Genomic DNA, 15569 nt, shown 5'->3' with positions numbered 1-15569 from the left:
ATCGGTATTAGGCATAATGTAACATGCAGTTTGAATCCACATTCACGCATCCATACACAGCTCTTACGTGCTTTCATGATTTATATGATTTATATAATCCATTCCAAGGTTTCTAAGACCATGCTAAACTGTCAGCAACACTCAAGGAATACACCCTTTCCTGTTTGCCTTTTGCAAGTTCCTATAAAATATGGAAGATTCTATCACTGTCCTTCCACACAATGCGTGGTGTTGTTACTAACAAACAGACAAGTGCATATTTATTTCCCCAAGAGCTGTTGGAAGTTGAGGAGCACCAGAAAAGCCCGTGTTGCACCAAAAGCATATTTTCCTTAATGGACATTTATTTTACTTGACAGACACAGGGTGTTTAGGAATAAATGTAACTTGGGGGTTCTTGATGGGCGAAAAAGTTGAGAAACCCTGATAGAACTGGTTCCTCTGTTTTTTTAATAAAATGTACTAATTCTCCGACATAGGCATTGTTGTGACAATCTTATTAGGAAGATGGACACAGGAAAAACACCATTTTCTGTGCAAGGCTCTATAAAAACGTGTTATTAAACAATTGCAGTGGTTATTTAAACCACAGGGCTAAAGAGAAAAGGTTTTGGACAGGTTCTGCCAGAAATGTGGCCTCTGTCAGCAGACACAAGCATCCAGGCCATGTAAAGTATTCTTTTCATGTTTTTCAAGTGAAATCTGATCTTCATTCTTCATTACATTCAATATTGCCATACACTCAAAAATGTCCTAATATGACATTGAAATGTCATACCAAATGATGTAAGCAGCTTAAAATACATTGTTTTTTAAAAAAAAAAAAAGAAAGAGGTGCATATATAAAACATAAAATACACTTAGATTCCAAAGATATGTTCTAGAGCAAGATCATGATTCAGAACTAGATAGGATACAGTACTTCGCCCAAAGAGGTACAGGCATCTCAAGAAATCACCAGCAGACTGATTTTAAGAAATCACTTTTTCGAGATGGTTTGAGACTTATTGGGTTGTGCTAAGAATTAGTTGATGGTCAGCTATAGCACTATAGCCTTAAAATGTACACAAAAATAGGCAGACTATGAGTGAAGGCTAATCTTTGGTACCCAAGCTGCTATGGACTGCGGTGAACCACGATCCTCTGGTAGGCACCTGGATGGTTGGGTATTGTGGAAATAAAGTCTACACTGTTTATTTTTAGGCCATTCATCTTAAACCTGCAGCCAATATTAAGAAGATATGGATAAGCGGATACATTACTTTGGCCTCAGGTATGTCAATGAATCACCTATGCAAAATTCAACTCATTTTGTATGATTAACTGATTAGTTGAAGAATCACATTTGTCCAGATCATCAGTGCTGGTTGAATAATTACTACTTAAATTCACAAAACAGATAATACTCTATACACTTTCCATTGGGTTCAGGTAAAAAAAATGTAACTGGTAAACATGACGTACATCTACCCACAGATAATACTGCAGTCATTTCTAGATGACCTCCAAGCTCACAACACATCAATTCAGTGTGTAAATACAACAGATTTACTAACACAATATAGTGTGTGTTTTGTGTAGACTGCCTAATGTGCCTGAGCTAACTAAAGTGTAACATGCAGAGTATATCTGTACAGTGCAGAGTACACTGTAAACCCTTACAGACAGGGGACATGTTTCTCTTATCGTTTGGTGTGTCTACCCGGGTTGGATTTCCTAAACCATTATTGTTTTACGTGTGAGCTGAGAGGGTAGTGCTCTGATCAGACTTTGTCCAGACTGCACCATGCTGTTCCCATCACAAAACTCTTTTTTGGGGCACATATATTGCAGCTGTAGAGATAAACGGATAAATAATATTCTACGTGTAATATACGGTTGCTACCCCCACAGCAGCCATATGTGTTTTCCAGAAACAAAAAACCCTACAAAAGGATGACAAACTGCACTTTTCTTCTTGTCAAAACAACTTAATTCAACAATGTGCCACGTTACAGGACACTGGGCAGTGAAACGGATTTTACTAACTATGGGAACTCAATGGTCCAGTCTATTGGTTGTCACGACACATACTGGCCCAGCGAGACGCTTGTACATAGATAGACTTCTGCTTACTTTAATTTGAAGTGGTAAGTGAATCCATCTATCATTGCATGTGCCTGTAAATACTAAAGCGAGGTACGCATCACCATTGCAGAACAATAGAAAGCTGTGATAAATATTGTAGATTGTGATAAGTGTGATTTTTTTGTTACTACATATGAAATCTTTGCTAAACAAGCACTGTATGTAAAAGTAGATACCGCCTGGACAGGCTAACACTAAAATGCCTATCTAGGCTGGCCAAACGTCTAAGGTCTAGATAGTTATAAATCAATTCACATTTTGAAAATTAGGAAGCAAACTAAACAAGAGCTTCCTGTGTATACAATACTTCTCCAAACAAATAACATGGGATATTATATTTGTGATATGAAAGCCTTTAATAGCAAACGTTAGTCTTAAGTATAGGAGCAAATGCTTGCTTCCATGGTTGTTTCAATTGCTTAGGTTTCTTTAAAGCGAGATTCTCTGCTTCTCCGCATATGACTCTTACTCAAACGTCTCCCACCGCTTCCGTAGTTGTTCAACTTTACCAGTTGCTGGCGCTACCTCCTGTTTGGTTTTGCTGATCAAATCATCAAATGGATCCCTGGTTTGTCCTGGCTTCACAGGGAGCAGAATAGGATCTGACACTTTAGAAGGTCTTGGGGGGATGGCTGGAAACTCCTTTGACTTGCCCTCCTGGGCTTTGAAAGGGGGATGTATCATAGGTAAAGTTCTGTGTCCTGCAGTGACGCCAACAACAGGTGGAAAATGTGGCTGTGTTTCAGCTGTGTTGTGACCCTGCTTTATTAAAGGATTGATATTGGAGGTTGATGGTACTTGGCCAAATGGGCTCCTTCCGGGTATCATTGAAGGGTGAGGTCTCTGACCATGATAAAATCTCTGTGTTGAGAGTAAGGTATTTGGACCAAGTACAGGGCCTACTGTTGTAATGAAAGTTCCCCTCGGGCCGCCCATCACAGGGATAGGCTGTTCTGTTGGTATTGACTGGGCAAATGGGTTAAGGGGATGTAGAAACGGGGGCTGTGGCTTGGTGAATCCCAGCTGATTTGTAAATGCGGCAGAAGCAAAATCATTTTGTAAAGTAGTATAGGATTGAGTGCTTGAGCTGTGAGGGTCTTCAGAGCTCTGTACACCACTGCCTACAGGAGGATGGGTACCACTTTGCCAGTCTCCTGTTTTTAAAGGATCCAAGAGGCTCAAAAGATCTTCATTCACTCCAACCTCGGCAGAAACTTTAACTGGCAGCAGCATTCCTGAAGAACTAGAGTTGGAATGCTGAAGATGTGCCTCCTCCAGCGACTGATCCCCAAAAGGTGCTGAAATACTTTGCAAAGTGAAATCACTGCTCTCCCTTGTTGGTGGTTTGCTTGTTTCATTAACTGGTGGAACACTCTGTTGCTTAGCAGATCTGGGTGCTGGGGGAGGTGGGACGATGCCCAGCTCAGGGGTCTTTCTTCCATGTGGCCGTGGAATTGTGATGGTGTTCTGTGTGCTGCAGCATGTCCCCTCTTGTTCTACAAAACCCAAAGGACTCTCTCGATGTGACAGAGTTGCCATGCTCTCAGGGAGGGTTAATTGTCTTTCTGGTGAAACTTGGTGATATTTTGTGGGGATTGCCATATCATCATGCCCCAAGCTCCAAAGCTTGTTGTATGGATGGTTATATTTAATTGTGGGGACAATGCGACTTCTTTCATGGATATTAAGATCCATTCGCTGTAAAAATATACAGAAATAATTAATTTTTGAGTAACCCATTACCAATAATTGTGTTGGTTTATATTGAATAACCAGTAGGTTGTGCTATAGTTGATGTATTAAATATAACACTATCACAGATAAGAATTACTAAAGACGCCATGTGCGTTTTATAGTTTGGGTAACACCAGCATGTATTTTTGCCAGGTTACCACTACAAGAACAATGAAATAATAAAAAAATAAAAAAACATAATAATTGCAAATCATCACCAGTTTCTCTAAGTCGTAGCTTAAAATTGATAATGTGGGTTTTGGCCTTAAATATAACTTGTGTATGATCAGGGCCCATTGCATGTTTTTGCCCAAAAAGGATCTTGCATGGTTGTCTAATATTACGGTAGTCCAAAGGACCAATACCTGGTAATCAAAGCTGAAGTTGTCGTCATTGTCTTCTTTTGGAGTCCGAAGATCTTCCAGACTTTTGGCTTGGATCAGCTGCTGTGGTTGTGAATCAACCTCTAAATTACTAAAGATGTCCTCTAGTAGACTGACATGAGTAAGATGTGTACCAGGTGGCTCCTGGCCAGTCGCCGACTCACTCTCTGGACTGATCAACTCATCTCCATCAGCATCAGATTCTTTTAAAGTTCGGTACTGTTGAGGCCTGAGAAACAAAATAAATTGACCAATTATTTTTAAAACGGATGCCAGATTATACCGACAAGTAATGTGTATAATAAAATGAAAGTGTTAAACTAATGAAAGCATAATATAAGAACAAAGCATATTGAATATAAGTTTAACTCTATCCAGGAGGTACTTTGCTGGTAGGAAAGGTCTTGGCATGAAGTATATTATTTATATTTCACACATTTGTGTTTGTTCTACAGTGAAAGAAAAGGCTGAGGGTAGAGACCATTCAAAGGGAGCAGAGAAGATAAAGTTTTCAGAGAAGGCAGAGACAGGGTCCTCCTCCTGCAGGAATTCATCATCAGACGAATCTTCTGAGAGGAAAACAGTATAGTGGCGTGTGGGCTTCACAACGCTAAAGAGACAGAAGAACAGAAGAAATAAAAGTTAGTTGACCTGTAGCTCAAAAATCTCTACGCTGCTTAATGAAATACAGAAGCCTTATGGCAAGATGTTGGAAAATAAAGAGATTACTTAGGTACAATTATATTAGATCTTCTCTGCTGATTTCCAGGATGCACGTAAAATTACAACTAATTTCAATCTCCGTAACAAACATTCAAGCTGCATTGGGGAAGAGCTGCAGTAAGTTTATCAGGATCCCTGTAAGGTCCAAAATTATTTTTTCTGCATGCTACTTGTGTTGGTCTAAATTGTCAAAATAATGAAACTGTTAAATTCAAAAGAGCAGTTCGTCCAGTGTCAATGTCATTGTATTACAGTGATTATATAGGTGCATCACATTAAACACCAAAGAAAATACTCCTGCTGTTATGGAAGAGACCCCCTTTTGCTCAGTATGCACATTATGTAGATAGATGTAGATATTCTGGCTACTTTCCTTGACAATCTGTGTTTAAGTAATCTGTGTAAGTCACGGGGCTACTGTGCAGCTGTATCGTACAACAGTGACATCTTATTTCTGTTGATCAGGAAAGTTTGGGGCAGAAATAAAACATCCGGAGCTCTACCAACTCTTCCACAGCACGGTGAAACAAATGAGACAGTTCTATAAACTAAGGCATAATATGTCAAACACACATCATCATTGATCGCGATCACTGCCCATAATGCATTGCTGAGGCTCCTCAAGCAGTCTCAGTGTTAGCTGTCCTTGTGTTAACACCTGCTTGTGACACCAGTGACAGCTTGCTTCGTTTTAAATACCATGTCAGACACACATCCCTGTACAGCCGCGGGAAGTGTGGAGGCTGTGCGCATTATTACAACGGCATGGGTTTATTTTTAATGAGGACGGTATGCATGGTGAGAACGCACGGACATGCCTGCCTCACATCAGCGTGGCCAGAACCAAGAAATGCTGACAAATGTAGATATTTCAAATTTAATTGACACTTAAATAAGCTTGAGATTAAACATGGGAGGGCGGATAGAAGAAAGAAAATAATGTAATTTTGTGATATTTTATGGAATGAATATTCTTAACCTGGGACCACAAATGTTGCATTATGTCGAACACACACTTCAGGACAGACAGGAGTATGTTAATTTAAATACATGGGTCATCAAAACATCTGCCTACCAATCGAATATACTGCACAAAGAACTGTATCATTTACTGATACCTACAATATATAGCCAAAGCTTTACACTAAGTCATCTGTATTGTAACACAGAAACATAGATTTCTATGGATATAGATAATTAACGGCAGATAAGAACCATTCTGCTTAACTTTAGGCTGTCCATTTTGTAGAAACCTTGGTCTTGTGTTCAGAATAGCCTAAGCATGCTTAAATCCCCTTACTGTATGTAATGCATTGTATCTACAACGACACACCTCTAACAAAGTTATCTGAATGACATGAAGAAATGTTTCCTCTTGAAACATGTGTGTACGAAAGTATATACTATGTAACTTTATATTACAAATCCTTACATTTTATTACCAGGATCTATTGGATCTATACGTATTATTGGAACCAATAATAGGAAAATTGCAAAGACTTAAAGACTATTCAGGCTTGGGTGCTCCAAGAAGGCACACAGACACACAGCTTCCAGCCAAGGTGACATTGTAGGATCCAAAAAACCCAAGTATAGTTTTACGCCTCCTACTATAATCATCAGTTAACATCGCTTAAGCAGCACAGTAAGAATAGGAAATTAAATATAAAATTTTATTTTCTATAACGGAAGTCCTTGTAAACCAAGATTTAGATAAGAGGATGGTCATCTGGACAATGGTATGCCTTAAATTGATTTTAAGACTCTGTGCTAGATTGGACACTGATCCAGTTAACTTGTTTTTCGTATTCCTTCCTGCATAGGTGTTCCCTACGTCGAGCTTTACCACCTGCTCCTCATATTGTACGTTAAGGAGCTGTCAATCAGATGCCCTCTCACACATGATGAGGAACCCTCTCAGGACCACTATTACACCTTTATTTGAGGGTGACAAATCTGATGTGAAACACAGGAACTATCCATTGCAGGGGGTTTTCTGAACCTTTGAACGATAGAAGCGTGTTAGAACATGCCAGTGGATTCCCAAATGGAGTGTAATTACGTTGCTAGTTCACCATGTTGTTTGGTACCCTGTGTCAGTGCATTTATCCATTCTCAATATCATAACCAAATATGACATAAATTGGTTATTGACTGATTTATATATGTGAGCACAATTTAAAAACCTGGCACTTTTTGGAGGATGAGGTGATCTGATGACACTGGAAATGATTGTTATTGACAAATTATCTCCAGTTCAGAGGAATATGTTGCCAGTATTAATAATAATAATAATAATAATAATAATAATAATATAAGGTCTGCTCGCTTTTAATGGGAGAAAAAAATGGTTTCCTTCATAGCTTGTAGTTAAAAAAAAATAAAATAAAAAAAAAATATATATATATATAAAAGTTTGTAATAATATTTTAGATCAACAATGATAAAATAACATTCTAAAAATCATGTCACTGGTGAGAAACCATTCTCATTTATCAACCCTTCTCAGCAATTTGTGTCAGGCATAACTTAATTAGCACTAGAAGATAATGTAGGGCTTGTACAGCAGAGTACATTGCAAACTGAAACTCTCACCACAAGAGGGCAGTAGAGCTTCATGCAGTGCAGCAGATTCCAAATCCCCTTTGCATTAAAACCATGATTACCAGTCACTATTAAGAGATTAAGCCTAACAAAAGAATATGCAGATTCTATTCTTTGTGCTAAGTGTTAGTTACTTTCAGGTTACATTGTGATCATAGAATCAAATGGGCATGGTAATGTGACAACTTGAAAACAAGAGTAAAAATACACATTATTAATACAAAGGTCTCCTCTACCTTGCTTCACTGAGCAGCAAGGAAAGCAAGAGAAGATAAATAGAGGACCAGACAGAGTATGGACAAGTTATAAAAAAGACACTGAGCCAGATAAGGCAACTCATCTGTTGCTGTATGCCGCCCTCTCTTACACTATAGGGGCAACTAACACAGGGTATTAGACACTGGCATTTCATAGCTTGTGTATGTCTTAATGTTGTGGATTTTTGATATGTTTCTTCTTAAGTAAATATCGTTGGCACACATATAACTTGTCATTAGGAGACAATCGGCATGTGTTGTGAGATCTATTCAGTAAAGGGGTCTGCAGGATTCATAACTCCGTTATCACTATTCATTATAAATGTCAAACTGCAGTAAGCATCTCCTGAGATTACCCTTTATAATGCATAAATGCAAAATCCCCCACACTGCCTTAATATTATGAATGCCCAAACCAGACCATCCTGCAGGTGAAGCACACTGGGGTCTGCCTTTGATAATGTTAGTATCGCCATATTCGAACTATTATAAATCAGAACACTTTATCTTTGTATATCTTGAAGCCATGACGTTTAAAGAAGATACTAGAATTAATGTTCACATCTCTCAATAAACCGAAAGTATATTCACTTTTGTAACAGTTTCCTTTCCCCCTCTGTTTTTTTTTAATTAAAAAGCAGAGGGCACATCATTCTGTCCCTTATTCTGCTGTGAAACTTGTGAGAGCAGGTTATGGCCTGTTGACTTGTATACTCATATTATAGTAAGCTATAGTTTATAGCATACTTTATCCTGGTTTAATGGGACACCTTGCTTTATATTCTGATAATAAATCCGAGACTATGGGATCCTGTTTTAAGTTCTGATATTGTGTAAGGGGAGTACTGGCCTATAACGAATATGAGAAGAGATTCAGGTGTGCTACACTTTATCCCAATACAATGGCAATCACCCAAAAGAGTACACAATCTGTTATACTGTATTCTTATGTCAGGGTAATCAGTAGACTTGGGCGCCAGCCAACTCTTCGTGTTCATGGGGGGAAAACAATCTTAGTATTCCACGAATATTCGCCCGTACCTGTGTTCGGTTCGGGCGAATATTTGTGTACATTCTCCGTTTTTGTTTTTCTTAATTTTTTTGTAAAAGGGGTTAATACTGGGTTAATACGGTGTTAACGCGGTACGCACTACACAGCAGCTTTCGCGCCAGGTGCACTTCATTGGTTGATGGCAGAGGAGCCCCCTGCTGGCGACCAATAGAGTCGCTCGTACAGACTTTTAAAATCCTGGTGCCGCAACTTGGCCGGGGGAGACCACCGGTCTCCCCGCTCCAAGAGTTTAAGGTCCGTACGAACGACCAATAGAATCGCTCGTATGGACCTTTAACTCTTGGAGCGTGGTCCATGGTCTCCCCAGGCCAAGTTCCGCCGTCAAGAGTTAAAGAGCCGTGCGGGCAACTCTATTGGTCGCCTGCAGGGGCCTCCTCTGGCATCAACCAATTGGAACTTGGCCTGTCTCCCCACTCCAAGAGTTAGAGGATCCCAATTATACGCCGCACCCCCACTTTAAAGACTAAGTGTGTGGGGGGAGTGCATCCTATAATCAGGCCAATACGTTGTAATGATTTATACAGTTCAGTAGTATTGTACAATGGGTATGGTCGATGATCTCACATTTTCACATTCCATTATGATGAATGGTCTAGTTACCCACCCTGCAAAGAGACAAAGGATAAAGATCTGAAGTTTTCAGATCACTGTATGGTCACGACCAACAATCTTTTACCTTCACAAAGGCTACAAGAAGGCTGTCTATCATTCATAGTCTATATTATATAACATGAGGAAATATGGGTAGACTAGATTGGCAAAATAGTTCTTATCTGCCGTCAGATTCTATGTTGACTTATTATAGTTTTCTACCTTGCTTAGTTAGTGATCGAGGTTCTCCTTGTTTTTGTACACTCTTTTGCACTGCAATAGTACAGTTAATCAGCACCTCATATTAGCCTGTAAAGTGTTATCATCCACTGTGATGGTCCCTAGGATTTGCCCTTTATGATGTATAGTGATATCAGGGAGTTAAAACGTTCAAGCCTCCTGCGGACTACCTCTTTATTTAAGAGACCCCATAATACATTTCAGGTCACCAGTCTTAATGACAAAGTATGTATAAACACAGAATGTAAACAAAAAAGGGCAATTACAATGACCTGCACAGCGTGACATTAATTGTTTAGTTCAGAACATATTGAAAATCCATATCATTAACAGCTTTTCATAAACCTTATCTTCCAATATTATGTCTGATTGCAGAAGTGTACTGTGATCTTACAGAAATCAGTGACGGGGGGGGGGTTCTCTGGCCTGTTGTATCATTATAGGAGGCTTTTACCAATTGTATTGTGATAATGGAGAAGTAAGTTGGAAGAGCTTATTGCATGCCATATTGTACGGTGATTTGTAGACAGTAAATGCTCAAGGCTCTGGTTTGCTTCATTGTACCCAACACGGTAGGGACACAATATGTATATAGGTTGAACTTGATGGACTTTGGTCTTTTTTCAACCTTATGAACTATGTTACTATGTATTGTAACATTACACTTACAAAGGTTGGTTGATTTGCTTTGTGATATTACAGTGAGGAGACACTTGGATATACATGTTGTTATTTCACTGTATGGTGATATTGCTGTAACCAGTAAGGTAAAGTTCCGGTCCAATATTTGTTTCAATAACATTAACTAGAAATATCAGGCTTTTTTAAATACAAAATCTGTTGACTATGAAAATGAATGCACTGTGACTTCAAAAAGGAAAGCTGGCAGATAGAATTCTACTTACTGGTCGGGGCTGGAGGTGGAGGTTCTATGACCGTCTACGACTGTGTTATTTTTGGGACGTCGAGCGACCTGAGGCCTGGGGGGACGAACCTGTAATAAGAAGATTAGCGTGGTGTTAGCGGTTACCTGTTTCTGTGACTTCTTCCTTATTTCCAGAGATTAAAGACCAAACATTTGAATCCATTTTCACCGAACATACATTTAATTGAATCTATTTGCTGCAGGTAATTTTCTCTGAATATTCACGTATACAATGCCGTTTCATTTCAAAGCAGCCGCCATGCTGTCATTGCCCATAAGGCACTGCTTCAGGAAGGTATATTTCATAGAAGGTATAGAATGCATTTAAAGTATTTTATTAGGCATTCTTCATTAATGTGACAGTAAACGACATCATATTGTCAATTTAAATGCTGTACTGTATGCTTTCATAGCACCTAATACTGGAACTACAAAAAAAACAGCATTAACAACTGTTTCATCTACGCCAACCATATGGTATTGGAGATTTATTCTCACAGAAGTGATATATTTTAAAAAGTACAGGCATATGGGGGTTTGCATCCTCATATTCTGTGTCTGTCTGCACACATGAGCTTTCTTTTTCGCTGTAATTGTGTGATGGTTTCAGGGCCCTTCATATCTAGTTTAATGTTAATATCCACTTTACTTTTAGTCTTCAAACATCTGGTATTAATAACTGTGACAAATGGAAATTAGATCAATGTTAAACTACTCTTGGGCTGGGGAAATGACAGCTAAGTGGCCCTCTGGCCCCTGCCCCCCCCCATATATATACACATAAACTCTAGTGGAATCTAGTTGCACACAAACACTCCACCCAACGCAACTTCCACATGCATGCATATATCTCCTTACCTTGTCCGGTGCCTGCCTTTAACCCCACTTGCCCTGCTACTAACGCTCTGTCACCCCACTGAGCTCCTGCCTCCCAGCGTGCAATGGCCAAATTTGCACCAGCCCTGTTGGAAGGATTTGGATTGGCCTGGAGGGCTAATTGCTCTGCAATTTGTAAGTCGCGAGTAGTAATAAGATTAAGTAGAAACTCTATCGTATTTATATATTTTACTAATTTTGTCATTGTGATTTCTGAGCGCAGAGTCACTTATATTATCTGTAAATTAATATTTAATTTCAGGTTTCTAAAGCGTTTCTGCTGATGATGGTGGAAGTACTGCCCTAAGCGATTTCAATATTACTGGATTCAGTCCATCTAACGCCACGGATTTCCTTCAGTTCTGACAGATCTTTCACGTTTTGATTTTGAGTGATGTACACTGCTTTCTGTTACCAGTTACAACTTTGACCCTCTGGGTTAAAATGCTGGAAGACACAATACAGTATCAGAGAACTTCAATAAATTCAATGGACATTCAAACAGAGGAGGAGGTAGAAGAGGTGCAAATGGCATCCATACAACAGGAATGTAGGTCCCTACTCAAGGACTTCACGGTCCTAACAGTAAGAAATAACTCAGAATCCAGAAGAGGGGCAAGTGGAGATCTAATGTGTGCATATATTGTCAGCCGTGTTTCCACCATGTGCTGCTTTCAATGTATTTTTATTCCTTTAGCTCAATTTTCAAGGTGATCATACAAAACATACTGAACAGCAGAATATTGCTATACATGCAATATCAATACCTAATCACGAAGCCAACATTTTTGCATGTGATTTAGAAACCCGTCTAGTATGCCAGTTTTTCCTAATGTAAAGACTCTAACATTAATCAGTACCTGGTCTGGTCAAAGATTCAGGATAGCCATTTGCCTATCTTACGGATTTTTAAAGTTCCGTATTGTATTAAATTATATATATATATATATATACACACACACAAATCTGGTTTGCCCACAGTGTAATTCTCGTATGTTTAAAATAAAATATAAAATAAAAAGTATCAATAAGTGCATAAAGTATCAAAATATGCTTCCTACATACAACCAGTCTGGTGGCTTCATTTCTTAACACATCATTTTGAAAGGTAGAAGAGTAAGAAGACCTTGGTGTTCAAATACTGATATTCGTAAACAATAGAGTGTTACATATTGTTGAGGATAATTGTAATGAACTCCTGCCTAAAATGTTTAACCTGAGGTCTTGGCACCTGATTTGCTAGAAAGCATAAATAAATGATGGCTGGTATCATATGAGGAGCTTTCTAAAGACCAAAGCACCGAAACTAATAGCGGCTCTGTTAATTATCTCAGTGATGCGATACATTTCAGGTCTGTTTGTCTAAAAGAGGCCACACAACAAGTGCATTACGCACAGGATTAAAACATTTCCTTTTTTAGGCACAAAACAGCATTACCAGCAAAACACAGAAATACTTCAAGCGTTACTCAAACGATAAGATGCGTAGACTTAATAAGAAAAAATGATTAATTATTGTGAATTCTCGCTACAGATATTAGCCGATCGTGCACAGTTCTGCACTAATTAAAGAATGGGGCGCTTTTATTGCTTTTTTGCACTGCTGATGTCAGTTTCCTTTAAATGGTTCTGTGACATGTTTACACATCTCTCAAGCTGCCAGTGTTTTTCATTATTCTCTAAATGAAAAAAAATCTTCTCAATGCAGAAATACCAATAAGTGAGATTTATCCTATTTAATTTCTCTGGGCTTAATCCAAACTTTACTGGTTAAGTCTGCACTTGAAATGCATGACTACTGCTCTATAGTGTAACGTTTCAAAGAGACATCCAGAAGTAGAATATGTCATATGGCTGGATTTTAAAGGCTACATATTACTTTGAATCCAGAAGTCTTTCCTACCACTAACTGTGTACGTCATAGAATGGACAATTTAACAATTTAGCTGGGCAAGTTAAGTCTATTATCTTTAGTCTCTGTCCATCTTGCAGGTGTCGTACGTTCCAGTTTTGCAATTCTAAAATTGATGGATTTAAAGAGACAATCTAGTTCTTACCCCCTTGTAAATGCATGGAGGGATTCAGAAGAATACCCTCACCATGTGTTTGCAGCTGGTTGACCACATCTACTGCGTCCGACTGCACACATGCAAAATCATCACCACCAACGAGTGGCAGGACTTCCAGGAAGTCCAACTAGATCCCTGCTCGCATTCGTAAAACAGGCACCTACTCTGCTGAATGTAATACTGTAACATAATTACTAATACTGCTGAATGCCCAGACCTTCTTCCATCAAGTAAAACTGAGACACATTCAGTTTTTCCCCAGGAACGCTTAATTTTCATTTGATACAAAATCATGCTGAATAAGTGTTTCTTATTTTTAAGTATCTAAACCTTCAAGGAAAAGAATAAAACGAATGACATGCTAAGGTTTGTTGCAAAACATACTAGAGAGTGCAATTAATCTTTTGTCTCAGTGCAACAGTCCCACCACCTTATTATGAAATATTGCACCTAGGGCCACTGTAATGCACACAGGAGACAAAACTTCAGGACTTTCTATTCTCGTTCTAGGGGAGAGAGGGCTGTTTCCAGATCATCAGTCTGGAACCCAACAGCTGCTTAAAACCCGACACTACTGATGGGACGCGATCAGCAGTCTCACACTACTCACATTACTTAAGACCCTTGCAAAACACAAGTGTGGGAGTACCTCTGATGGAAGTTTGTCTGTAACAGAGCAAGCAATGATAAAGGTTAATCCGTAGACATGTCCATGCATCTGAAGCACGCAAGATCTTTAACACGCAATATTTTTGAGATCCCAGCTGATGTTTAAATTCCAGATCAAAGTTAGGTCACTGGCTAAAAAAAGTTACAGTCAGGTCAAGACATTCAACTTGAGCTGTACTTTCAAAATGAAGACGCACTGTCATCGTGGAACCATACAGCAATCAGTATCACTCATAAGTAGCAAGTTCCACATGCCCTGAAATTAATAGAACAATGTCTGACACACAATTTAATGTAGGCACACCTAACAATAATGATATTATTATGGTTAGTAGAGCATTAAGAGAGACAAGCACACAGAACACTTTCTAATGCATTTTAAGATGTATTATATTACATTTTATGTACAGAGAGGAAGCAGATTCCAAGCACTATTACAATATGGGGTATGTGAAAATTACCAAAAACATTAAATTAAAATGTCATGGGGCAAACAACATAAACACAAGTTAAGACATATTACACTGTTACAGGAGAAGGGGGTCCTTGCAAATCTTTTAACTTTAGGATATCTGTGTTCATTGATGTTAGTAAGAACTCTCGCATTACTCGGTTACCCTCGTCTAATTTCTCTTTGCCATGCTCCTCCATCTTATGCTTTGATAGACAGAAAAGTGGAGAAATGATGTGGAGGAAAGTCAGACAATGCCCAACAACAGGAAGTTTACTGCTCACACTGGTATACACGTGGTGGGTTTCACATCCATACATGCTGTTTAATCCAATTTGTAGATAAAATTACTAATGCTCATTAGACAAACTAAACTGTAAGATGAAGGGCTCCATAATGTTAAAGAAGTGTAAGGTTTAAAAACCTAGCGATGTACACTGGCCTAGGGTGGCAGGTCCTGGGCATGGCAGTTCTTCTTGTTGGTGCTCTCCTGCTCAATGAAGTACAAGGCAGATCACTATGAACGTGTGTGCCTCGCTGGCACAGCCTCCATACCACACAATACTTGGTACCTTGTGTCCTTCTGAGGCAGAGAAATCGAATAGCACATCATACCCTTCTGCTTGGTAGGCAGAATAGAGGAGGTGGAGGTAGATGCTGGGGAGCCCTGGGTCAGGTAAAAAGGGAAAACCGCTAATAGGAAGCTGGGTTGATGGTTTATGGTTAGTGGCCAGATGGTTAAGTGACAGCAGTGTAAACAAATAGACCGGGAATCAAGTCTATTACAATTAACCATGACAAAACCTTGTTTCAAACCTAGCCATGCTGCCGTAAGTACTATTACCAAG

General features: G+C 39.0%; 1 protein-coding gene across 5 annotated transcripts in view; it reads right to left on the bottom strand.

Moving 5' to 3' along the window:
• Nucleotides 1-1724: 1724 nt before the first annotated feature.
• Nucleotides 1725-15569, bottom strand: part of DENND1A (DENN domain containing 1A) — a 263707-nt gene continuing 249862 nt past the window's right edge. For 3 of the 5 annotated variants that reach the window (XM_053473723.1, XM_053473724.1, XM_053473727.1), the window contains 4 exons: nt 10637-10725; nt 4726-4854; nt 4227-4473; nt 1725-3825 (listed from right to left, as the gene is read on the bottom strand). In XM_053473723.1, the coding sequence (XP_053329698.1) occupies nt 2593-3825; nt 4227-4473; nt 4726-4854; nt 10637-10725 (1698 nt within the window). In that variant the 3' untranslated portion in view covers nt 1725-2592. The remainder of the gene's footprint in view (nt 3826-4226; nt 4474-4725; nt 4855-10636; nt 10726-15569) is intronic. The other 2 variants (XM_053473725.1, XM_053473726.1) reach the window with 1 other exon arrangement.

The sequence above is a fragment of the Spea bombifrons genome, chromosome 8 (genome assembly GCF_027358695.1).
Source record: "Spea bombifrons isolate aSpeBom1 chromosome 8, aSpeBom1.2.pri, whole genome shotgun sequence".
In the NCBI taxonomy this organism is placed as follows: Eukaryota; Metazoa; Chordata; class Amphibia; order Anura; family Pelobatidae; genus Spea; species Spea bombifrons.
Note: the sequence above shows the minus strand (reverse complement) of the source record. Positions and strands in the feature narration are given on the sequence as shown.